Source organism: Lissotriton vulgaris, unplaced genomic scaffold, assembly GCF_964263255.1.
Source record: "Lissotriton vulgaris unplaced genomic scaffold, aLisVul1.2 SCAFFOLD_2664, whole genome shotgun sequence".
In the NCBI taxonomy this organism is placed as follows: Eukaryota; Metazoa; Chordata; class Amphibia; order Caudata; family Salamandridae; genus Lissotriton; species Lissotriton vulgaris.
This window is the reverse complement of record NW_028241534.1, coordinates 76497-102594: the sequence shown is the minus strand read 5'-3', so window position 1 is coordinate 102594 and position 26098 is coordinate 76497. Positions and strand designations below refer to the sequence as shown.

The following is a 26098-nucleotide window of genomic DNA, read 5'->3' as shown; positions in this document are numbered from 1 at the left end:
CCTTTTTTATCTCTTGTATTTTTATAACAAGTTCAATTTTCCATATTTCATTCATTCGACTTTTTAAAGAATCCATTCTCATTGTAGATTTTCTTAACTTTATTGCACAAGGGAAAGAAAACAGCCAACACATGTTTCACCCTGTGTGGCGAATAACACCAGGGTTTTTTCAAGGCTATAACATAAACATAATACATTTGTAAGGAAGTATGAACATTGTAGCAGTGGACCCCAAAGAGTGAAGAGAAGGGTGCTCAAGAGTGTGAGGTAAAAGAATTCTTTTATTTTTTTTATATATATTTTGTTTTTGTAAAAGAATCTTTGGAATAGTTCCAAAGGATTCAGTTTAAAATTTCTGAAGAGAATAAATAGTTTCACAGGAAATATATAACTACGAGGCCCAGTACTCAACCTAATTACTCTAAAAAGTAAAAATAAGTGATAGCAGTGTCAGTGTAAAAGATAACATTTCCCATGTTGTTCATTGATAGAACAGTGAATAATGTTCCCATCTCAAACGCTTCTATACAAGCAGACTCATTAAATCTTATCATTTTTGTCTAATAATCCTCTTAAATGAGAAGGAGAGCTTTAATACAAGCAGCAAAGGAAAGATAGGGATGAGATCTAAGGAAATGAAAGAGTATCCAAGGAAGAGGGGTAGTAAATTCCTAAACTATTATGTCACGTCATTTTCAGATTATTGCAACATTCAAAATCACAATGTAGACAATATACATATAAGTCTGTAAAGGAAATTAATGGTTACAGTCAATGTCAGGCAAGACAGCACTGTATCAATTGAATTCTTAACGTTTCTTGAAGAGCATCTTTTATGCAAACACTAGCCATTGCTGTTTTTAAGTGATCACAATGGGGAAGTCGAGATCAAATGGAAATGTTTAAACCAGTTACTTTATGTTAATGAGGTTAAGTATTTCCTCTAGCATCAATGCGCATCGTCTATGAAGTATTGAATCTGTTTCTACATTAGAGCTATCTAAGCGGCATGTGCCTTACCCAATCTGTTTCCAATTAAAAAGTAATAACATATATACAGCTTTTGTTCTAAAGTCATGCATTTCAGGTTTAAATATTTACGTTATTGCAGTACGGTTTAAGGTTTCAAACCAACACGTTTTTAAGTGGCATGTCTTGCCGAAGGGGAAATGTCTATCCTGGAGCTTACAAACTGGTAGCGCGCTTCACATTTATTCCTTCTTATTTTGAAAAAGGAAGTTGCGGCAAAAGGAGGGCTGGCCAATGCTAATTCCTGATATTCAAAGCCATGCTCTGCGTTATGACTGAGAATTCTTAACCAACATGGTTTAAGCTGTACATCTTGCTAAGTGGAAATATCTACAATAGAGCTTACAGCCCGATTGTGCCCTTCGGATTTGTACCTCATTATTTGAGAGAGGCGAGTCATGGTAAGAGAGGGTGACTAATGCTAAGTCAAAATATTCTGGACCATGCTATAGGGTATGGTTAAGGTAGTGTGCACTGGACTTACTATTTTAGAGTCGACGGTCTCTTAACGCCGAGGTCGTCTAGATAACACGGTATTTGGCGGTGGTCCCGTATTACCACTCTGGACCGCCGCCATGTTTAAATGGTCTTGCTCTATGATGTAACCCGGAAGTGAACACCAATTACTTCTGCAGGATCGTACATTATGTCTCAGAGCTTTCATTTTAATTCATATATAATTACGTGTGAAACATGACTAGATTAAGCAAAGTTATTTTGATTGAGGATAGAACATTTTTCAAAAAGTATTTTTATCCAATTTGGTTTACAATGAAAACCAGACCTGAAACATAGGTTATAAATATCAAAGTGGGACTAATATGGAGGCCAGGAAAGTGTGGTGGCCATATTAGAGGGGCAATTTTTACAACAGGGAGTGTTGCTAAACTCACAGTGCATGCTACACGGTTTTATTATTCAGAATTTTAGAGAGTGAAAACATCTGACTATTTGCTAATAACTTTTAGATAGTGGTTACATACACTAGTAAGAACTATGTTCATGGTGTCTTACCGTGGAAGAGAAGCAACTTCTATATATCGATAATCCAATCATTCCAACTCTATACCTCCTACCAAAGGTGTACAAATCAGGAAGGATACCAAAAGGAAGACCAATCATTGCAGGCATAGATTAAATCTGCTCCAATGTAGGGGTCTTCATTGATGCAGAATTACAACCACTAATGAAGGACCTTCCATCGTTCATACGGGATACTAAGGACGTATTACAAAAAGTGGAAAACATAATCTGGCATGATGACTATATTCTCACTGCAATTGACATTACTAGCCTGTACACCTTGATTAAACACTCAGATGGTATATCAGCCACAAGGAAATCTTTACAGACCAGATCGGTCCACTTGACAGCACGCAACAGAATAATCCTAGACATGCTCGAGTTCTGCCTTCTTAACAAATACTTTCCTTTCAAGGGAAACTACTATCTGCAACGTAAAGACACTGCAATGGGGGCAAAATTTGCGCCCCCTTATGAATGCTTCCTGATGGGAGAGGTGGAATGAGAATGGCTATGGGGAGTCAGATCCGAGGGTGTTACAAGCAAAATAATTATGTGGGGCAGGTACATTGATGATATTCTGTTAGTATGGCAGGGATCGGAAAAACATCTCAAATCCTTTATCAAGTCTCTGACACCGAACCAATGGGGAATTGACATTAAATACATCACCTCAAAAACAGAAATTGAATACCTGGATCTGTCTATCTATATTGAGAACAATCAACTTCATACAAAAATACATAGAAAGCCCACATCTGCCAATTCCATTTTCCATGCTACCAGCAGCCATTCTCGCCATACTATAACCAATATTCCAACTCGTGAATATGGACGCGCTAGAGTGAACTGCAGCTCAAGTGAGGAGTTCCAAACCAACTGTGATCTCATCACTCAAAGACTTAGGCAACGGGGTTACAAAGAACATGCCCTGAATAAAGCCCAAAAACATGTTGCTGATACTGAGAGACAATCACTACTGCATAACAATCAAGTTAGAGAACATCAAGCAGTGATTCGCTTTAATACTCAGTATAATACCGGACATCACTATATCCGTAAAGTTTTGAACAAACATTGGCATTTCTTGAAGGACAATCCCACCATATCCAACGTTGTAAAAGGCAACTTACAACACAGCTTCGTTAGAAGCAAAAATTTGCGAGATATCTTGTGCCCGTCCTTCCTGGACTTTACCCAAAAACCAAAAACCTTTTTGCAACAACCAAGTGGTTTCTATACTTGCTCGAATTGCTCGATCTGCAAACTGGGCAAATCAAAAACGAAAGAAGTTGCAGTTAATGGCCACAGTTTCAAAATTAATGATTTCATCAACTGCGAAAGTACCAACGTGATCTACCTGATCACCTGTCTATGTGGACAAAACTATATTGGGAGTACGATTCGGCCTCTAAAAACTCGCATCCAAGAACACTACCGGAATATACACAAGACCCACACAAGACAACCCTTGGTAGAACATTTTCTCTAAAATCACTGTCATCAATTGCTGTTTTCCTTTGTTGGTCTAAAAAAACTTAAGCGGCACAAACGAGGTGGGAACTTGGAGTTATGTCTACGAAAAGAGGAGAGTGCCTTGATTATGGGCATGGAGACTGTAGACAAGGGCCTCAACAAGAAACATGAGTGGCATCATTGGCTCTAAGCTTTTTAGATCTTAGAAGTGACAATACTGTATGATACAACCTCCAATGTATAAAATTATGGATTGCCATGCAATAACAAAAGTAATCAATTGGGATGTAGAATAAGCACCGTAAATGGTTAAAATCAACTTTTCTACCTCTGTAATGGTTAAAATCATCTGTGCTATTACTGAGATCATGAGAGCTGGGCACATGGTTTGACTACTAAATTAATCTATACAATTTGGTATACCATAGTTTAATGGTTCCTTGCACACATACTAACTAAAATATTAACCACCAAGAGACTAGTGAGCTTTTGATTTTGAGACACCGTGAACATAGTTCTTACTAGTGTACCTAACCACTATCAAAAAGTTATTAGTAAATAGTAAGATGTTTTCACTCTCTAAAATTCATAAATAATAAAACCGTGTAGCATGCCCTGTGAGTAAAGCAACACTCCCTGTTGTAAAAATTGCCACTCTAATATGGCCGCCATGCTTTCCTGGCCTCCGTATTAGTCCCTCTTTGATATCTATAACCTAGGTTTCAGGTCTGGTTTTCTTTGTAAACCAAATTGGATAAAAATACTTTTTGGGGGATGTTCTATCCTCACTCAAAATAACTTTGCTTAATCTATTCATGTTTCACACTTAATTATGTATGAATTAAAAGGAAAGCTCTGAGACATAATGTACGATCCCACAGAAGTAATTGGTGTTCACTTCCGGGTTACATCATAGAGTAAGACAATTTAAACATGGCGGCGGTCCGGATTCGTAATACGGGACCACCGCCAAACACCGATTATCTGGACGACCTTGGCATTAAGAGAGCTTCGACTCTAAAATAGTAAGTCCAGCTCGCACTACCTGAACCATAACACGTGGCATGGGCCAGAATATTTACACTTAGCATTAGCCATCCTCTCTTGCCATGACTTGCCTCTCTCAAATAATGAGGTACAAATACAAAGCACGCAATCAGGCTGTAAGCTCTGTTGTAGATATTTTTTTATTGTACGGCTTAAACCATGTTGGTTAAGAATTATCAGTCTTAACGCTGAGCAAGGCCTTGAATATCAAGAATTAGCATTGGCCATCCCTCCTTTTGCCGCGACTTCCTTTTTCAAAATAACGAGGAATAAATATGAAGCGCGCTCCCGGGTTGTAAGCTCCAGGATATACATTTCCCCTTCGGCAAGACGTGCCACTTAAAAACGTGTTGGTTTGAAACCTTAAACTATACTGCAATAACGTAAACATTTAAACCTAAAATGCATGACTTTAGAACAAAAGCTGTATATATGTTATTACTTTTTAATTGGAAACAGATCGGGTAAGGGACATGCCGCTTAGATAGCTCTAATCTAGAAACAGAATAAATACATCAAAGACGATGCGCATTGATGCTAGAGGAAATAATTAACCTCATTAACATAAAGTTACTGGTTTAAACATCTCCAATTGACCTCGACTCCCCCATCGTGATCACTTAAAAACAGCAATGGCTAGTGTTTGCATAAAAGATGCTCTGCAAGAAAAGTTAAGAATTAATTTGATGCAGTGATGTATTGCCTAACATTGACTGTAACCATTCATTTTCTTTACAGACTTATATGTATATTGTCTACATTGTGATTTTGAATGTTGGAATATTCTGAAAATGACGTGACATAATAGTTTAGGTATTGACTACCCCTCTTTCTTGGATACTCTTTCATTTCCTTAGATCTCATCCTTACCTTTCCTTTGCTGCTCGTATTAAAGGTCTCCTCCTCATTTAAGAGGCTGATTAGACAAAAATGATAAGCTTTAATGAGCTGGTTTGTATAGAAGCATTTGAGATGGGAACATTATTCACTTTTCTATCAATGAACATCATGGGAAGTGGTATCTTTTACACTGTCACTGCTATCACTTATTTTCACTTTTTAGAGTAACGAGGTTGAGTACTGAGCCTTGTAGTTATATATTACCTGAAAAACTATTTATTCTCTTCAGAAATTTTAAACTGAATCCTTTGGAACTAACTATTCCAAAGATTCTTTTACAAAAACAATATATATATATATATAAAAAAATAAAAGAATTCTTTCACCTCACACTCTTTTGGGTCCACTGCTACAATGTTCATACTTCCTTACAAATGTATTAGGTTTATGTTGAAGGCTTGAATAAGCCCTGGCGTTATTCGCCACACAGGGTGAAACACGTGTTGGCTGTTCTTATACTCTTTGTGCAATACAGTTAAGAAAATCTACAATGAGAATGGATTCTTTAAAAAGTCAAATGAATGAAATATGGAAAAATGTAACTTGTTATAAAAATACAAGAGATAAAAAAGGATTTACCCTAATTATATTAAAGAAACCAGGAATATATGCTCACACTTAAACCTCAAACCCCTCCTTTGAAGCTTTTATGGTCCAGAGCTTTGAGCAGAGTTCCTCCCTTGACTGAATCCTTTAGGAAGAATAGATATCGACCTGGAATCCCTGGACCTTTCATCCTGGCTGCACCCTTTGAACTTTTGTGTATGGATTTCATCAAACTGCCTCCATCAAGTAAAAATCGTATGTGCTGGTAGTAGCCTGCAAGTTCTCTTGATAGAATCTTATGTGACTAAAAAAGAGTGATACGTCTAATGTATCAAAATGTTTTGGCTGCCCTTTTTGCTTTCTTCAGACAATTGGTCACACTTCCGTAATAATGTGATGGAACTTGTGACAACAGCAGTTGCCATAAAATGCACATTTCATTTTGTCTACAACCCAAAGGTGTCAGGGAGAGTGGAGAAAAGAATTGGCATTCTGAAACCCAAAATGGCAAAGATATGCACTAAACGTACACTGACTTTGGTGGATGCTCTGCCCCTTGCACTCACGAGTATGAGCAGCAACCTGAACTCCTTTCATTTACTGAATCCTTATAAAATTGTTACTGGATAATTAATGCCAGTTTTGGGGGCGCCACAATACTCTGCCACACTGCATTTATCTAATGACCTAATGAAAGACTATTTCATAGAGCATCCTAAAACTGTGCAAACTTTGCACCAAGAGGTGAAGCTCATGTTACCCACACCTCTGACGGAAGCCTGTCTCAAAATTGCCCAGTTGAGTGGGAGATGGTAAAGAGCTGTCACTGAAACTACTGCTTAGAACCCAGGTGGAAGGACTTCGTCCAAGTCCTGTTGGCCACCAACACAGAAGTGAATTGGGCTGTTTACAAGTACTGGATTCATGACTCGCATGTGAAAAAGGCTCCTCCAGCAACTAGTTAAAAACAGCCTAGTGAGCAAGCAGATAAGCTCAGATATAATTTGCAACCAAGAGTGCCTTCTAAATCCATCCAATGGTACTAAAGTACTGGGTTTGGAGCCCCAGAAGTACTGATGTCCTCTGCGGTCATACTGACACTGAACATGATCTGCTACATCCTGTTGACTGTTCTGCTATCTGCGGCTCAAGGAAATATGAGACTCATGAAAAATTAATTGGTAAACATGTCGCCTGCTACCCCGCTTACCCAAAAGACTCCTTATGGACTGCTTGAACCGCATACCAAATCGATTTGCCATGGCCTATGAGGGAATCTGCCACCGCCACTATAAACTGATTAATATGGGTCAAGGTTACCCAGGGTTTAAGCAAAATTTATTCTGTGATAACATATATTTTGATTAATGTTAACTTGACAGAATTTTCACACAAACAAGTAGTGGTAACTAAAATGATGTGGTTCTACTCCACTTGTTGTGACATATCTCAAACATACAACACAGTGTATTACCTAAGCTGTTCAGGGATATCTAAGGTAGTAGACAGCATTGCTAAACCACAGGGTATTGCGCTGTGGTATACGAAGGACCATTTTATGATCACGCAGGGACCTTTTTTTTGCTAAATGGAACATATTCCAAATTTTATAATAGGACTGATGAGGTTGGCCTGGGTATAGTACTACCATTGCACACATACATGTCCTGGGACCCGTTGGATAAGAACATGATCGGATTAATTATGTGATAGGATTTCTGATCTAGAAATAATGACCCAAACTGACGTACCTTTGGCTACATATTGCCACTCATAATTACAGTCCGAAGGATAGGAGCCACCCCAAAGGAAAAATCTAGAGAATATTTTGAATGCAAGCTAGAAATATTATCAAATGAAACAGTAAGGGTCCTACAGGACATAACTTTAGAACTAGAAATGATGTGGTGTTCTCAGAGAACAGAACTGATATGCAATCGAGTTCAACTTCTTGCTGGCCATTCTGCTATATATCTGTTCTGGACTCACCTGGCATCTGGGTCTTTTATTGCCGCCTGCTTCACCTCGACCGGACGGCCGTTCTACTAGCCCTGTTGCCAGGGGCGTTGGCGGCCGAGGGACCACAACTACCGGCAGACTTCAGTGGCGCGCGTCACCTGCATCACTTTGTAGCGCCCGGAGGCACTTAAATCTGACTCCAGCCTCCCGCAGCACGGGACGAGTTCAAATTCTTACTGGTCATTGTGCTATATATCTGTTCTGGACTCACCTGGCATCTGGGTGTTTTATTGCCGCCTGCTTCACATCGACCGGATGGCGGTTCCACTAGCCCTGTTGCCACGGGCGTGGGCGGCAGAGGGACCATAACTACCGGCAGCCTTCAGTGGTGCGCGTCACCTGCGTCACTTTGTAGCAACAGGAGGTGCTTTAATCCGACTCCAGCCTCCTGCAGTGCGGGACGAGTTGAACTCCTTGGTGGCCATTCTGCTATATATCTGTTCTGGACTCACCTGGCATCTGGGTCTTTTGTTGCCGCCTGCTTCACCTCGACCGGACAGCCTTTCCACTAGCCCTGTTGCCACAGGCGTGGGCGGCCTGGGACCACAACTACCAGCAGCCTTCAGTGACGCACGTCACCTGCGTCACTTTGTAGCGCCATGAGGTGCTTAAATCCGACTCCAGCCTCCCGCAGTACAGGATGAGTTAAACTTCTTGCTGGCCATTCTGCTATATATCTGTTCTGGACTCACCTGGCATCCGGGTCTTTTATTGCCGCATGCTTCACCTCGACCGGACGGCCGTTCCACTAGCCCTGTTGCCACCGGCGTGGGGGCGGCCGGGGGACCACAACTCCCAGCAGCCTTCAGTGGCGCGCGTCACCTTTGTCACTTTGAAGCGCCAGGATGCGCTTAAATCCGACTCCAGCCTCCCGCAGCGCGGGAGGAGTTCAACTTCTTGCTGCCCATTCTGCTATATATCTGTACTGGACTCACCTGTCATCTGGGTCTTTTATTGCCGCCTGCCTCACCTCGACCAAATGTCCATTCCACTAGCCCTATTGCCACGGGCTTGGGCGGCCGAGGGACCACAACTACCGGCATCCTTCAGTGGCGCGCATCACATGCGTCACTTTATAGCGCCAGGAGGCGCTTAAATCTGACTCCAGCCTCCTGCAGCGTGGGACGAGTTCAACCTCTTGCTGGCCATTCTGCTATATATCTGTTCTGGACTCACCTGGCATCTGGGTCTTCTATTGCTGCCTGCTTCACCTTGACCGGACGGCCGTTCCACTAGCCCTGTTGCCAGGGGCATGGGCAGCCGAGGGACCACAACTACCGGCAGCCTTCAGTGGCGTGCATCACCTGCTTCACTTTGTAGCCCCAGGAGGCGCTTAAATCCGACTCCAACCTCCCGCAGCGCGGGATGAATTCAACTTCTTGCTGGCCATTCTGCTATATATCTGTTCCGGACTCACCTGGCATCTGGGTCTTTTATTCCCGCATGCTTCACCTCGACCGGACGGCTGTTCCACTAGCCCTGTTGCCATGGGCGTGGGCGGCAGAGGGACCACAACTACCGGCAGCCTTTTGTGGCGTACGGCACCTGCGTCACTTTGTAGCGCCAGAAGGCGCTTAAATCCGACTCCAGCCTCCCGAAGGAGAGGGCGTGCCCGGGCGAAGCTCGGGCCAAGGGCGGGCCCATCCGGGCCTGTCAAAGACCGGATAAGGCCGGGCCGGACCCACCTTCGTGAGACAAACTTTGACTAGACTATTGTGTAGCCAATCCATTATGAGGGTTGTTTGCTGATCTGTATTGTGGGCTATTTGTTTATTTAGTGCTGTCTATGCTACATCCTAGGGGGGGCAGGTATTATACGAGTGTCGGGGTGTTCTTAGTGGGTGTAGTGTGTAAAACCTGAGTACCCATCATTGGGAGAAGGAACGTTCACGCCTGTCAGGAGGGGACGCAGGTTGCTACCAGGGCCAATGTGACAACTATGGATGATTTTTTGTTAAGAGAAGCCTCTGTGATTGATAGGGAAATTGAACTGGTCAATAGGCATCTGTCCAGATCCCCCGTAAGAGGTGCATTATTGCAGATGGGTGGGTCCAATGTAGTGCCTCGGGAAACTGTTATCGATCCACTGTGTTCCCTATCATCTTCCGGACTGGGTGATAATTCCCAGTCCAATGGTGATGTATCTCTCCTGCAGGGTTCCCCTCGTACTTTCCCCAACTGTAATTATAGCGAATAAGGTGAACGGGGGTTTAGATCCGCAGTCAGAATCGGTGGTACCTGATGGTAATGGGGACCATGTGTGCCGGATAGCACTTGTAATAAGGGCCCAGTAGGAAACATCAACGAGGTCCCTAGACCAAGTGGGAGACTAAAAGGAAGTCAAAAACATTAGCTAGGCAGGTTAAAAAATGAAGCCAAACATACCCCTTAAATCTGCAACCAAAATTAAAGTGGATGCAGGACAACTGGATATTATAACTAACAAGGACATGTTCGAATCATGGAAATCCATCATGAGTAGCATGATGGATGAAAGGCTGAGTTCCATCATGGGGAAACTGGACCTTTTTGAGAAAACCCTGATAGATTTAAATAAGTCTTCATTGATTACACCCACACCTAATTCTAATCCCGTACCTAGGATTTCAAATACAAGCACCATGACGTCATGTCTTATCCCCCCACCTGCAGTAGTAGCAGCCCTTCAACCTCCACCCAGTACCCAGGCTCATAGTGCAAATGTGGCTGTAATAGATCTAGGTAGAGATGATGGTGTGAGCAAGGGACCTAATAGTATCAGGGCCCAATCTAACATCGGGCAGGGCAAGGCCACACAGGGAACAGATAGAATATTAGGCGATTATCAGGGATCCCGGACTTTTGCCCCCACATCGGGAACCCATAATCCAGCAGTGGTTGGTCTCCCACCACAATCTACACCCCTGGTAGTGATTTTGACAAATGTCCCGCCACTCCACTATGAATCTCAGGAAAATGTTTCGCCAACTTAAAAATAAGGTGACCAATTGGTTATCTTTTAATACATTATTAGGACCCATGGTGGAACATATCATTTTAATGGTGCACCGAGTTGGGTGGATAGGGAGTTCATGGAAAAATGTAGATGGCGACTGTATTATTATAAATTTTAATTGTAGCCACATCGTGGATAGAATCCTTTGGGAGGTCTCTCTCGACTCTTTTAATAGTGTCTTTTGTATAAAAGCCCTCCCATTAGGCTCCTTCTACAAGGTTGTTCCTAGAAACCGGATGAATTCAATTCTGCCTCTTGACGGAAGGGCCTCAAGTTCGACCAGGGTACCGGGGATGGAATCTTTATTCCAAATTGGGGTTTCAGGGCGCCAAGATGAGCAACAGTCGGTCCCCCGGATGGAACTCTCTAACAGGTTTTCAGCCCTTTCTAGGCTGGAAGAGTGTGATTGACTATTGCCAAGGTCCCCATCAATAGGTGCTCCAATACAAAGGCTCGAGGAACCATGAAACACAGCACCAGAAATTGTGGTAAGGGGCGAGGAAGGGCCAGAGAGGGTCACCACCCGAAGCAAGGACCTTGTATTGGTAGGAATCCAGGGAACTCAATTCTCTCAGGACCTTTACAATGTTGTTTCTTGGAATATCGCAGGTTTGGGTGGGAAAGTCGGGGACCCGACCTGTGTGCAGTTGGTCAGGCAGTTCTCCGTGATTTGTTTACAGGAGACCTGGCTGGTTGATTGTAGTCTATCCCTGGAGGGTTATAAAGCCTTTTATGTCCCAGCAACACCATCAATACATGGCAGAGCCAGCGGTGGCTTAGTTATATTTATAGCATTGGCAGTGCCTTGTAAGATACAGATAGCCCCCTATACCAACAAAAATGTTCAAGCAATCATTTTAAAAAGGGGAAAGAATGGCTTGGGAATTATTAATTTTCATAACTCCGTGGCTCAAGATGGGGGGGGGTGTAAAATTGCTGAGCTACGAATCCTCCTCCGTAAGATGCGTGGCTCTGTCGCTAATAATCTGATGGTAATGGGAGACTTTAATATCCACCCCTGTGGTGACCCAGCAGTTGTCTGTATGGGGGAGTTGGGGTGCCCAACTCCCAGGGTTTTCATTTCGAGCACACAGCACAGGGAAATGCCCTGAGCAGTTTGACTTGATCCCAGCAATGACAGTTTCTCACCCACAAAGTAAACAGTGTGTACCTTCGTTTATAAGCAGGCACAAGGGCTCTTTCATTGACCACATATTGACCTCCGGTGGCTTATATAGCCATTTATTAAGGTTTGCAGCTATTGAAAGTGTTTTAAGTGATCATAATCCAGTTTGTGCATTCCTGGGAGGGGGGTGGTTGTTGAGCCAAAATAGGATTCAGGTAGTGGGTAGAATGAGACCTACCGATGGTAGACGTAGAATACAGTGGACACAGATTGACCCTGACCTATTTTATAGTGAGGTGAAAACTTTTTGTGCTACTGAGATTGCCTCCTGCATATCCCCCGATACCCATCCCGGGGGTGTTCTTAGGGCTTTTGATGATATTACTCCCAAAGTAGGGACCCTGTCAAGTGCTCCTCAATGTAAATCCCTGCCCTCCAAACCTCAATGGTTTGATGCTTCTTGCTCTAAGGCTGCTAGACTGCTCAAAGAAGCCTTAAAGATCACACACCGAGAGACCAACCTTTGATTAGTGCCCGACACCGCTTATATAAGCAGGCTCTGGATTAGAGAAAGAGAGAATTGAAGGAGAAAACCTGGCGTGAATTACTAATGCCCAGTAATCTAGCTAGCAGTTCCAGATTTTGGAGACTTGTTAATCTCCCACTTTTTGAGAAGCTACATGAGGGCGCAATGGGTACTAACATAACCGAGAGTGATTGGGTGTTTCATTTTACGTCTATTTTTAAGGGTGGGTGGGATCCTGACAGACCTAGGGAAAGGGGAATTTGATTTGCCCCAATATCAATTGAGTTGAAGGAGGGCTATCTAGCAATAAAGCGCCAGGACTGGATGGTATACTATCGGACCTCTTTAAGTCCAACCCCCAGTTTTGGGCCCTGGTACTGGCGGGCGTGATTAACGCTGCGGCCATGGTATGGTGCCCAGAGTCCTGGGGTATGTCCACGATTGTGCCGGTTTTCAAGAAGGGGGATCGAAATAGCACTTTGTGCTATAGACCAATCTCTCTTCTTGATTCCATGGTCAAGGTTGTTGGTGGGGTACTACTGAGAAGATTAGCCTCATGGGTGGAGCAAAACACGATAATCTCAGATATTCAGTATGGTTTCCGCTCAGGACATTCCCAATGTCTTAATTTATACCTGATCCAGGGTAAATACACAATTGCCCGCCAGGGCACCCTTTACATGGCCTTCATGGATTTTTCCTCCACTTTTGACTGCGTCAACTGGGGGAAATTGTGGCAATCCATGAGGGCAATGGGGGTAGAGGATAACCTGGTTGATTTTCTTGAGGACATGCATAGTGATACTTGAGCCAATGTTAGATACGCCAACGACCTCCGGGTATCTAGGGATTTTAATTTAGAGTGGGGTGTCTGGCAGGGCTGCATTTTGGCCCCATTTGTATTCAACCTTCAGATTAACGACCTATAAAAGATGTTGGTAACAACATGGGCCGATTTCCCATATGTAGGTAGCCGGAGTCTGCGCGTCCTGCTTTATGCGGACGACGTGGTCCTTATTGTAGAACTGCAAAGGGTTTGCAGATCTTGCTTGATTCATTTCGGAGTTTTATGGAGAATCGTGATCTTTTAATCAATAACTCAAAATCATACATTATGTTGGTCGGGTCCCCACTAAGAAAGTGTATTCTTTTAAAGTAGGCATTGACAGGGTGTCCCTGACAATGACATTTTCTTGCTTGAGCTTGTTGATGGATGATAAACTTAACTGGGGACCGCGCATTCAGAGAACTAAAGGGGAGGTTATACGGGCCAACACAGCAATCTTCAACTTTGCCACCAAAATGGGCAGGCGCCCCGTGGCGGCAATTTTGAAGTTATATCGGGTGAAAAGTTTGGTAATTGCAAGTTATGGAAGTGGCCTATGGGGCTATACCTCAACTGATGTCATACAGGTGTTGGAGAATAACTTTCTAAAACGCCTCCTTGGAGTGCCTAGGAATACTTCCAATTTGGCGGTTCATGAAGAGGTCGGGCTGCCATATATCAGTGATTATTTGGCTATGCATCCCTTGTTGCTCAACCGTTGGCTGAATGATGAGTTAGCCCTTAACCACCTGATTTTAAGGGACATTTTGAGTCTGGATTTCATGCTACGAATCCTGTGGTTGAAATATATAAATAATTGTTTTGAGGAGCTAGGGCGACCTGATTTATTTTTAAAACCTGATCTCATTACAATGGAGGATGTGGATTATATTAACCCCTTGCGTGCGGCGGGAATTCCCCGCCCATGCTGACTCCGCCTTGCGCGGGCGGAGTCATGACGGAACGGTTCCGTACACTGTTCCCCGTAGATATTTTTTAACTTCATTATTAAAGAAATTACATTTTAGTCAGGTTCGTCCTGCTCTTTTCTATTTACAATTTTTAAAACCAGACTGTATCCCTTTTGTAGTAGGTTTTTAAAAATCGGCCCTGCGATCTAGATTATGTATGGAGCACTGATATTCATCCTTTTTCTTATCATCCTTGCCTCATGAGTCTGTATATTGCACATTGTCTGTTTAGCATGTATCTTTTTTTAATATGGCATTGATGACTATGTTTTAACTTTATTGTACTGTAACTGGCTTTTCTATTATCCTTTTAATGGAATCTCTGTACTTTCTAAATGATTGTATTGTGATGTGAAACTTTTATGGTTTTATCTCCGAATAAAGTATTTTGAATGAATGACTTCATTTTGGCACAGAAGGGTGGAGAACGAGCTATCATTGGGGATACCTGTATAGCAGGAATAAGGAACATAGAGGGAAACATAACTGCAGCTATAGCTGCCATCACAGACAATCTTTAAGGCCTAGTAAAATGGTATTGGAGCTTTAATTGGGGTAACTCGGGATGGGTCATTAAGGATATAGTTATGATTTATTCACTAATGCTAACCTTTTTTTTACTTTTTTTCCTCATCAATATGCTACGAGCATGTATACTCCTTTGCTACCCAGAGAAAGGATAATGACTTCTCTATCAGCGCCAAATGGCTGGAGAGAACAATGTTGGGAATTTGCATTTGAGGAACGGATGATGATGCAAATAGAGATATAACATAATACAGATGTTAATGAGATCACTAGAGCAAATTGAACCAATGTTGAACATTATTTCAAAATGGGGGAATTGAGAAAGAACACTTTTACCTTCAGTTCTCTTAGCATACTTGGCTTCCATTTTATATCACTGTGCCATCCATTTTATATCAACGCTTAAAAATGCTTGAATTTTGTACAATGCAACTGCTTGGGAAGGGTATAGATTTCCAAGAAATGTTTGTTTTCTGCTAGAGTTCTTAAGAAATGACTCATATGTACCAAATATGCAGGTGTTAGTTTCACTCATCCCACTCCTCTTAAAATGCAGTCAGCATGTCTAGTTTTTGCCCTAATATCTAATTTTAAAGTGAATCAGTTTTTCAATTGATAAACTATGGAATCAAGAATGTATAAATGCGTTGCTGTTGTGCAACATGAGTAGAGGACATTTGGGAACTGGTCGTTCTGTGCCTCTCAGCTCGAACTTTAATAAATTCTCTTCACAACTGTACACTAATTCTGTGTTTACAACAGTTACAGAAACTGAGCTTTATCAATTGATTTATTTTTATATTATTGAATTTGGTATGTTGAGAATGACTCTGTTGTACCCACACTTTTACTGTCCCCTTTTTATTTTTTAAAAGGTAATTTTACTGACTGCTCTAACTGGTATAGTTAATATACTGGTGTTTTCTCTTATGCTAGGAGCAAATGTCTCCTAAGAATACTGGTACCGATGAAGACTTAAAAAACTACTCTCCCATACTGTGAGGTCAAAGAACAAAGCATCGACAACTGGTTACTGAGGAGTGGAGGTGTTTAAAGTCTAGGAGGAGCATACATACGACCAAGAAAAAAAAAAGAGTTTTTGAAAGGATTAACAATATTATGGAGGAGGGAGATAATGTCTCAGCAAATCTTCCTTGAACAATATCTACTGTACATAAGTCATTTAGAAGTATTGTTAGACTGTCTGAGACACTCATTCCATTTACAAAATATTAAATACATTTTTTATTAATGATTAACTGACACAATTAGTAGGTGTTGTGCTTTTTCAACTACTATTTGCAGCTGGATGGCCCACTGACGTATAAAGTGTATGCTTTTGTACAATACCATCACTAAACAGTGCAAAGTTTTTTTTGCCCATCACAGCTTTAAAAGCCATCTTATTGTGGATAGTCCTCCATCAGAAATGTGTTTAGGCATTTTTGTTTGTATACAACATAAAGCATACACATAATTCTCTATTAGAACATCAATTGATAATAGAGATTATAATCTTTTACTACCATCACACAAGAGGGCAAATTGATTTTTTCCATCAGATACACTCCATCAGTATGTGGACTGGAGCAGTGCTTTAATCATTTTTAGAGTGACTGTACTAAAAGCATGATTTTATACAGCAAAAAAAATCAATGACCGTGCTGCTTGGAGGTGCTGCAGGACCTCCATCATTCCAAGTTTTAGCTCCAAAGCTCGTAGGATAAATTGTGTGAATATTTTTTGGTTGATATCTATGTGCTTCGAGGCATGGAAGTGAAACCTAGATTAGTCTGCTGTCTTCTCATTGGTGCAAATACCTCACCTCGCTATCCAATCCGAGGAGAATAATCATCAGAAAAAAGAGACAGGCCCAAAGTGGTGCGCAAGGCATCAGAGAGACGGCTTGTGGATATGCAATGAAAGCCAGGCCAGGACCTGCAACAAAAAGCAAAATTAACGATTAGATCACTGTTGTAAATTGACTGACTATGATCATTTCAGTGGCATAGCAAGTGCGCTGTTAGACCTGTCACCCTTAGGGTGGTCCTCACCCAAACAGTTACTTAGTTTACCCATATTTCTGTTGCTGAAATTCATTTCGTTGGCCTTAGGACTCTGTGCACTTTACCAGTGCTAACCAATGCTACAGTGCATGTGCTTACTCCCTTAACCATGATGTGATTGGCTTACACCTGATTGGCATATATCATTTCCGTACATGTCTCTTGTATAGTGGTATACCATATAACCAGGGCCAGCAAATAACATGCTCCCAATGCATTGTTCGGCATTCCATCCTTCAATTGTTCCTTTTGCACCCAGTTGGACTGATGCACTTGTTGTGGCACCCACCTAAATGGCACCTTAAAACATGTCTGAGGCCTGCCTTTGTAGCATGAAGGCAGTTTTACACTGCCAATTTGACTTCGGAATATAACCCCATTGCCATGCAGTAAACTCCCCTTTTATTGCATATATGTCACCCTATGGTAGGCCCTAGGTAGCCAATAGGACATGGTGCATTGTAATTCATAGGCTGAACATGTAAATTTAAGTTTTACATGTCCTGGTAATGAAAAACCTCTACATTTGTTTTTCACTACTGTGATGCCTACCTGTTTCATAGAGTAACATTAGGTTGCCTTATTGCATTTAATAAGTGCTATTGTTTGATTGGGAGTAGATGACCTGCTAATGTTTGGTATCAATGAAATTATAATGTGTGTAGGTGTGCCTGAATGGGCCTTCTGAGGAGAGGCAAGTTGGGTACAGCCCACTTGCAACTGAATAGGCTATGCTCTGCCTTTACACAGATGGCTTATCACCTTCACATTGTCACTGCAGCAAGCTTGGATCCAGGGAAGGAGAGTGAAGAATTCCATACACTGCAAAGGTAAAAAATCTAGAAACTTCCCCCAACTTCTGAGGTAGAATTGTGTTTAAAAATTGGGCCCTCAGACATACTCTTCAGTTCACATTCTGGGCCTGCTTGAGGGACATCAGTAGACTTCCTGCTGCTGTGACCTGCTGTGCATGCTACAAGACTGCTCTGCTGTACCTCAATGAACTGCTTTGCTTCCTGGAGCCTTTCTTGAAACCTCAGAGGCCATCCCTGTGAAGTACTGGGTTTTAAGAACCCAGCGGTGCCAGCGTACACACCCGAAGACTTCGAGTTCTTCCTGTTTCAGACTACAGAAACACAGAGTCTTCTAGGTGAAGTCAAAGATCGTATTTATTGGCTGCAGCCAGTAACAGATATCCTAGAAGTACAACACGGTGCATGTTCTCAGGAGACTGCTCAATCTTACAAAGCCAGCCTTCTCTTTTTATACAAAATATTATGCTTTAGGCAAGCATTCCTTATTTTACAGTTGACCATTCACATATTTTCACTACAAAGAAAAAGCAGAGTCATGATGACAAGCCCATATTTCAGTTTGTTAAGCCCACAATCAACTATCCGGCAAGGCCCAGTTTTTCATCAGATATCGACGGACCCCTAATAAAAACGGGCACCTCCTCCTCGTAAAGCAAGTCATAAAGAAAGAAACAGAGACAGGTGTGTGTGAGATTAGACATAGTTTGTGTGCGATGAAAGGTTTATGACATGTTGTGCTTCGATGCTAATCTCATTCGGCCACTGGGAAAGGAACTGGCCGAACAGGTTTGGCTTCAGGCAGTGGACTCAGCTCGCCCAGGTCACAGAGGAGTCAGCGAAGGTATACGTGTCCTTCTGACTCGATTTCGGCTTTAGTCATCTGGCCTAGGTGAGGGCAATCACATAATGGCTGCCGTTCACAAAATGGAACCCGAGGGTTCAGGACGAGAACTCTGATTTCAGGGTGATTTCGTCACTCGAATATGACGGAAATGCTTGTGAATAATATCTCAATCATTAACGGTCTGCTGATACCAAAATCGTCATGATACGACGATGTTTATAACACGGGTCCAGAATTTTTTAGTACTACACCTGCTGTTTGAGTCATTCATCTTTACCTGCTCCCAAGACTACCAGAGTGAATCCAGGGGCTAATCAGCCACAGGGACACAAAAGGCACCCACCATCTTCAACCTGCACTTGGACCCAACCTGAGCAAGTCCTCAGCCCCCAAATGGTGCCCCATCATTCCTGGACCCATGATTGTGGTGCTATTAGTGCCCAGATAGTCAAATCCAAAATGAGGATTTAGAAAATGTTCTTTTAAATCTGCTCTGACATAAAGGAGGAGACAGGGCCCAACCTACTCATCTATCTGCCCAAGGTGCATCGCGGTTAAACCTGACTTCGCAGCTGATACTGCTATGTTCTTCTCTGCAGCAGCAAATCCAGTTCAGTGGTACTTCGCCAAAGGGGTATCTGAGCCCCTGGAACTGTCTTTGGCTGCAGCTTCCTGCCTCATCCCACTGGAGATTTTCTACTTCCATAAAAGCGGCTAAGTCCAAACAGAAATCTTCACTACAGCTTCGACCCTAGGCTCCCCGGCATCGATGCTCCCTCCTCAGGCACACTTGCATGCTGATCCTTCTGAACTTTACCTTCTCAGAACGTTTCCCTCAAAATTTCTTCTAAGTCTGAGGGTAAGCACTGGCCAAGCCCAATTCACTTTTGGTATCTGACCCCCCTCTCCATCATGGTCAGCCATATGTTTAGACTTTGACCCAGTGTCTCATTTCAAGATGTCTGCGGTTCTAAATGGTGTGGGATTTTTCTTGTGTTGTGTTTTCACTTTAATTGTTTTCTGTGCTGATTAAATACTTTACACATTACCTCTAAGGTTAGCTTGACTTATTTTGGTTCCAAGCCACCCAGGATTAAGCACAGGGATTGTGGCTGTTGATTTACCCGGGCTCTCACCCCAGTCAACCCATAACCCAATTTGTCATTGGTGCCATGAACCATAATGCAAGGGACACAGATAGGTGCCTCAAGCGTCTTGACCACAGTGACACTGCACCTGCTGCCCTATTGGATGATGTACCTCTGGATAATTCTCTCTTGGTTAAGGTGAGCATGAATAATGCACAATAGTCACCCTATCCAAGATGTATAGGCAAATCGTTTATTCAGTCAAATAAGATAACACAGTTTTTCTCCACTTAGAGGAGACAAACTCCAAAGATGGTTGATATTGTTACTTGATTTTAAAAGAAAAAATGGTTCTTTCGGAATACAATCTCTTTGTGAGGTTAGTCCGAGTCCTTAAGCTTTGTAGTGGTATTTCAGAAGACTACAAAGAATGAACCCTTAGCTGTCCAAAAATTAAATCTTAAGGCAATATATATTCAAATAGTTCTAGAGAGGTAACCTGCAAATAGGTACAGATCCTCCTAAAGTAAGTAAAGAGACCTTATTTTAGAATGTTAAACAAAAGCGAACAACTCAAAAAGAAGTTAAAAATGTTCTTGTTGTGCATTACAAAAACATAACAAATGGATCTTTTTTTTGGTGTTGTTAGCATCACAAGGGCAACATAGATAGTTAAAGGTGCATGGAGTTACATTTAGAGGAAATAGGTGTACTGGATATATCAGCATTTTTAACAACATTAAAGAAAGTGTTAGAGTACAAAGGATGCATTTTTAATTGTCATAGCATATATGATACAAAGGTGGTGTACCACATATTGATTAAATATACAAACAATTGTCAAAGTGTACATAGTCATCTATTACAATAAACCAATGTTTAGAGACCCCGGTGGTTATAACGCGCTATACAAATTAAATAAATAAATAAATAAATGTGATTACGCTTATCAATCCTTCTTTCCAGTAACTCTAAATGCACTACCATCGCACTACCATCGCATGTATATGTATGCCCCTTCCTCAACAGCCACCCCAACACATCCTCGAGCTTTCAAACATCGTACCTTATCCTGTCAGATGAAATACCACCAACTGATGGTTTTATAAGCATCAGTTTAAGTTGGGAACATATTGATGAGGTCAACAATCTTGTCTGTGTAATAGTACATTTTTATTCCAATATTTCTACTTAAAAACCGTACTCCTAGGAAGTTAAATAGGAACTGTTTCTTAGTGTGTTGTAAAAGGTTAAACTGTGTGCAAAGAACAGATATTCATTTTTCCATTCCGGCCTGTGAAAAAAGTGACTTTAGTGGTGTTTTATCTTTTCCAGCTCTTTCTTTAACAGCTCTCTAACCATAGAAATGCATCAATTGATTGAGAACACATTCATCAATTCTTCAATGAGTGTTTGGCTCCTTAGGGCTTCCTCCTTAGCCAACAACTACCCCAGCCATGGTGGGTCGCCTGACCACCAGTTTTTGAACTGTGGATCTTTTATTTTAGGGAGTAAGTCTAGAATATGAAGTATTAGAAGCATGAGGGAGGGGTACGATATTGCTCTCTCCTTATTAGACAACACATTCCAGTATTCTAGTATTATTAACACAGAGAGCAGAGGGGCCATATGCTTAAACCTACAACATTATCCATTAATAATAACAACAATAGGGTAGTAAGTGGGGTAACAACATATGTTGCTCTGACAATATCCATCCTTGGTGGGAGTGGTTCTAACTCAGGCTAACACTGGTCACAACTCTGCAGCGTAGACATTTGATTTTTTATTGAGTAGGCACTCCTATAGCAAATGTCAAGAGACTCTCGGGTGCCTCTCAATGAAAAGGTAAGTAATGTGTTTTGTATATGTTTGAGTACAGTTTGGGGAACAATAAGAGGAAGAGTTTGCTCTCACAGCAAGATGCTGTAAAACTGCTTCTATTAGCATCAGTAAAATTGAATCTCAGGAGTGAGACAACCCTAAAGTAACACGTTGATTTTTTAATAGTAGCATTCTCAGGGATGATTGAAAGTAAAGGTTACCGCAGTTAAAAAGAATCCTAAATTTCCAATTGTGGTTAATATATATCTACCACCTAATAATCACCAAAACCATTAACTAAAAAATGTGGTTGTTTTACCTGATAAAAGTGGAGTCGAATTCCAGTAGTCATTCATTCTACTCCTAAGTGTTTTTAATGCAAAAATCTTTCGTAAAGAATCCCCAGACAAAGTCCATGCCAATTTGGAAGCCGGCCTAAGTGGCCCAGGACAAATATTTAGTGTTCAAAGAGGAATAAAATAGGCAAAATAATAGGCATAGCCCTAAAACTAATAATATCTCTTTAATAAATGGGAGAACGGTTAGTGACCAGCCACCAGGAACACATATGATAAAGGGCAGACTACATCTCTTATTGAATATGTAGCTATTTTCTCAAACTCACATTATAATCTACAGTTAAAGAAGATGTTTTAGGTCACCTTCAGACAATTGCACTACTTCTAGATAATTTACATAGAAGTAGTTTAATCATATGAAAGTGAACCTAACCATCTATTTTTGACTTCAGATTATAAGACGAGTTTGAGAAAATCTTGGCACAACAGCTATCCGATCAGACAGAAAAGTTATATAAGGTTTGTATGGACAACGCAATTGGAAAAGACATACCATATAAACAAAGCAAACACAAGGAGATGATGGACGGAGTGCTGAAACTTGTCAGACACTCACCTCCAGTCACAGATCTGGGTTGTATCCATCATCGTTCTTTAGTTCACGTCGCCACCCCAGTTCAGAGACAGCTGTATGCAAATCAGTCTTGACCCTGTGCCTCTTTGGAACAGTCCAGCCCAAACTGCTAAGCCATGTCTTCCCTGGACTGCAAACAAGCATCCTGGGACCCGTTTTGGGCTAACAGCCCTCATCAGCCAGGATAGCTTGAATCCAGTGGCAAAGTGAGCAAGGGACCCCCGTCTGGGCATACCCTGCCAACTTACGGCAAACAAAGCAAACACAAGGAGATGATGGACGGAGCGCTGAAACTTTTCAGACCCTCACCTCCTGTCATAGATCTGGGTTGAATCCATCATTTTTCTTTAGCTCGCTTCGGTACCCCAGTTCAGACACAGCTATATGCATTTCAGTCTTAACCCTGTGCCTCATGGGAACAGTCCAGCCCGAAATGCCAAGCCATGTCTTCTCTAGACCAGAAACAAGCACCCTGGGGCAGTTTCTGGCTAGCTGCCCTCATCAGCCAGGCTAGCTTGAATACAGTGGCAAAGTGAGCAAGGGACCCACGTCTGCGCATACCCTGCCAACTTAGGGAAAACAAAGTAAACACAAGGAGATGATGGACGGAGTGCTGACACTTTGCAGACACTCACCCCCAGTCACAGATCTGGTTTGAATCAATCATTGTTCTTTAGCTCACTTCCCCACCCCAGTGCAGACACAGCTATATACAAATCAGCCTTGACCCTGTGCCTCATGGGAATAGTCCAGCCCGAACTGCCAAGCCATGTCTTCCCGTGACCTACATGCAGCTAGGTTTCAGGAAGAGATACTCCACAAGAGATAAATGTCTTGCACTAAAATTATCAGCCAAGAAATAAGCAATAAAAAGGTCACTTTATGTGGCTTATGAGTATTTGATACCATCAATAGTGCCCTGCAGTGGAAAAAATAAAAAAGCGGATAATTCCAGCACACCTCCTAAACATCTACTGGAAGAGGCTTGGAACCAAAAGAACTTGTGTACTACAGAAACAGACACCACATGGCACAATTTAAGCAAGGGTGAACTACAATCTTACTCAAAAAAACATAGAAGGGTGGAGGCTAAAGCTTAAAACAGGACAAGGTGGCTAGAATTGTTAAATGGAAGATTAACATTAATTGGAAATTGCGAAATACAATTAATTTTTTTATAAACTGGCACAACCACCTTGTCACATTTGATTATTTTCTGCTCACAGTATACTGAGAGAAAGAACATGTTAATCCTTGCTTTTAAGGACCTTACGATTCCAAATGTTGATGAATGGATGTTATTATGATGGGATAGAAAAGTGTTTTAAATGTTTTAAATTAGGTGATGTTTTTTAAAATTGGTAGTAGATGGATGAATAATGTTTGAAATTCGTGGAGCACATTATGCACCTTCTGAGTATATATTGTTGCACAACTTAATTGTTGTGTGTTGCTATTTCAGAGTAGTTGAAACTGGATGCCTAGAAATGGAACATTTAATGCACTGCAAATATTTGAGAAGGTGTTTATTTGGATTTGGAAGCAGAAAGGAAGTACTGGTTTGCCATACCACTCTCTGGCTCAACCTTTAAAGTGATGACACATTATAATTTCTCTATAATTTTTAAGCTTCCACTCTTATTTCACCCTTTTTCCCTTTTCCTTTTCTCCCTTTTTTCTCCCTGTAATTCTGGATGGCACTGTCAAGATTATTGCATTCAATGTAGTTGTTCAAATTTTTTTCTGATATTGACATTTTAGGAACATCTGAGAGGTAAGGTGTTTCTTATCTGATATAGAACTGCAGTATCCTAAGGTATTATTAATGGCTAGTTTAGCAAGACTGTTGTATTCAGATGATAAAGTTTACAGTATATAAGTATGCTTGATAAAACTTCACAAAGAATGAAGGAAAGAAGCAATGTTAATGTTATATTACTACAGTGGGGAATTTCTTAGAGTTTTTATTTTATAAATATTTTAACAGTGTATGTATTTGAGATATGTTGGCTTAATGTTTGTTTGCCTGATTGGCAAATTGCCAAACATGAAAAAAACAGTAAACAATCAAAACAATTAACAGCTACTTTATCCAGCCATGAAATTTCCAGCTTTTACTGTATAGATCAAGTGGAACGTAATGAGAGGGGTGGGGACAGAGAAAAAAGACTCCGGACTTTAGAGTCGAAATACATAATCGGGCTAAAGACCACAGTCCCCTGGGGTTTGAACAACAATGAGGAGATGTGGATACATCTGGAATAAGACCTTAAATATTGTTTAATATTTTACAATTTCCACACTCCTCTAGCTAGTCCTTGCATCGCTATATACTCTCTGTACTCTCTATGACATCCTTGCATCCAATAACATGAATACTCCCTTCTTCCCCCCTCCCCCTTCTCACCCTAGCCCATCCAGGGCAGCATGTTGGAACAGAATGAGATAGGGTCTGTAAGCCCATTCAGGGCTCAATTTTGGGGATAGAACACTGCCTAAATGTACCAACAACAAAGTTACAACGAAAAAGAACTGTATTGCACATTAGGCAGTAATCGTAATGTTTGCCAACATATAATTACTTGCATGCACTTTAGAAAAATGGTATTCATTGAACACCTCATGTTTTAAAATTTTGCACTGAGCACTTTATTTGATGTTTACGCCATGAAATGTTGAACTTTTGCTTATTTGCACATTACAAGATGGCTGCCACACATTGTAATTGAAAACAACATACCGTCATTTATGTTTATGACGAGTGAGCTTTAAATGGCGTTTGGTAATGTTACACGGGTGAATACTGACGAAGCCTCCGTGCGAAACGCGTCTGTTGTGGGGGTAGGGGCTTGAATAAACTCTTGTGAAGTCGAAGGTATGGTGTGCTGGTCTTCTGTCTAGCCGTAATTGGAGTGGACTGTTCGGGAATATATATATATATATATATATATTACCTACTGGCGTTACGGCCAGTAGGTAGCAGGGCCGGCTCTAGGCTCATGGTGGCCCTGTGCAGGGAGCGTAGGTGGGGGCCCCGGAAGAGGGGGTCCGGACCCTCACGGACATCGATTCGCCAAAATGTTATGGGTGACAAAAGCGACATGTCACTCCCTTTCACACCCAGTGACATCACAGGCGTGTCTAACCTTGGACTTTCGACGGCCTCTTATTTACTGCTTGAGGTGTTATGGAAAGAGCAAGAAATGGAGACAACAGAAAAGTAAACAAAGCTCCATGGGCCCTCTTTAGTTTCTGTTCTCTCTGTCAGTCAGTCTCTCTCTCTGTCAGTCTCTGTCAGTCAATCTCTCTCTCAGTCAGACTCTCGCTCTGTCAGTCTCTCTCTCTGTCAGTCTATCTCTCTATGACAGTCTCTCTCTCAGCCAGTAAGTCTCCCAGTCTCTCTCTCTCTCTTAGTCTCTCTCTCTGTCAGCCAGTCTCGCTCTCTCCCAGTCAGTCTCTCTCTCTCCCAGTCAGTCAGTCTCTCTCAGTCAGTCATTCTCTCTCTACCTCAGTCAG

At 41.7% G+C, this 26098-nt stretch overlaps 1 protein-coding gene across 1 annotated transcript in view; it reads right to left on the bottom strand.

Annotated features, from left to right (window-relative positions):
* Positions 1 to 26098, bottom strand: part of LOC147671268 (sodium- and chloride-dependent GABA transporter 2-like) — a gene marked incomplete at its 5' end in the record, with an annotated part of 176156 nt that overhangs the window by 73808 nt on the left and 76250 nt on the right. Inside the window, one exon of the mRNA XM_086948113.1 lies at positions 16838 to 16950. Within this exon, the coding sequence (XP_086804239.1) occupies positions 16838 to 16950 (113 nt within the window). The remainder of the gene's footprint in view (positions 1 to 16837; positions 16951 to 26098) is intronic.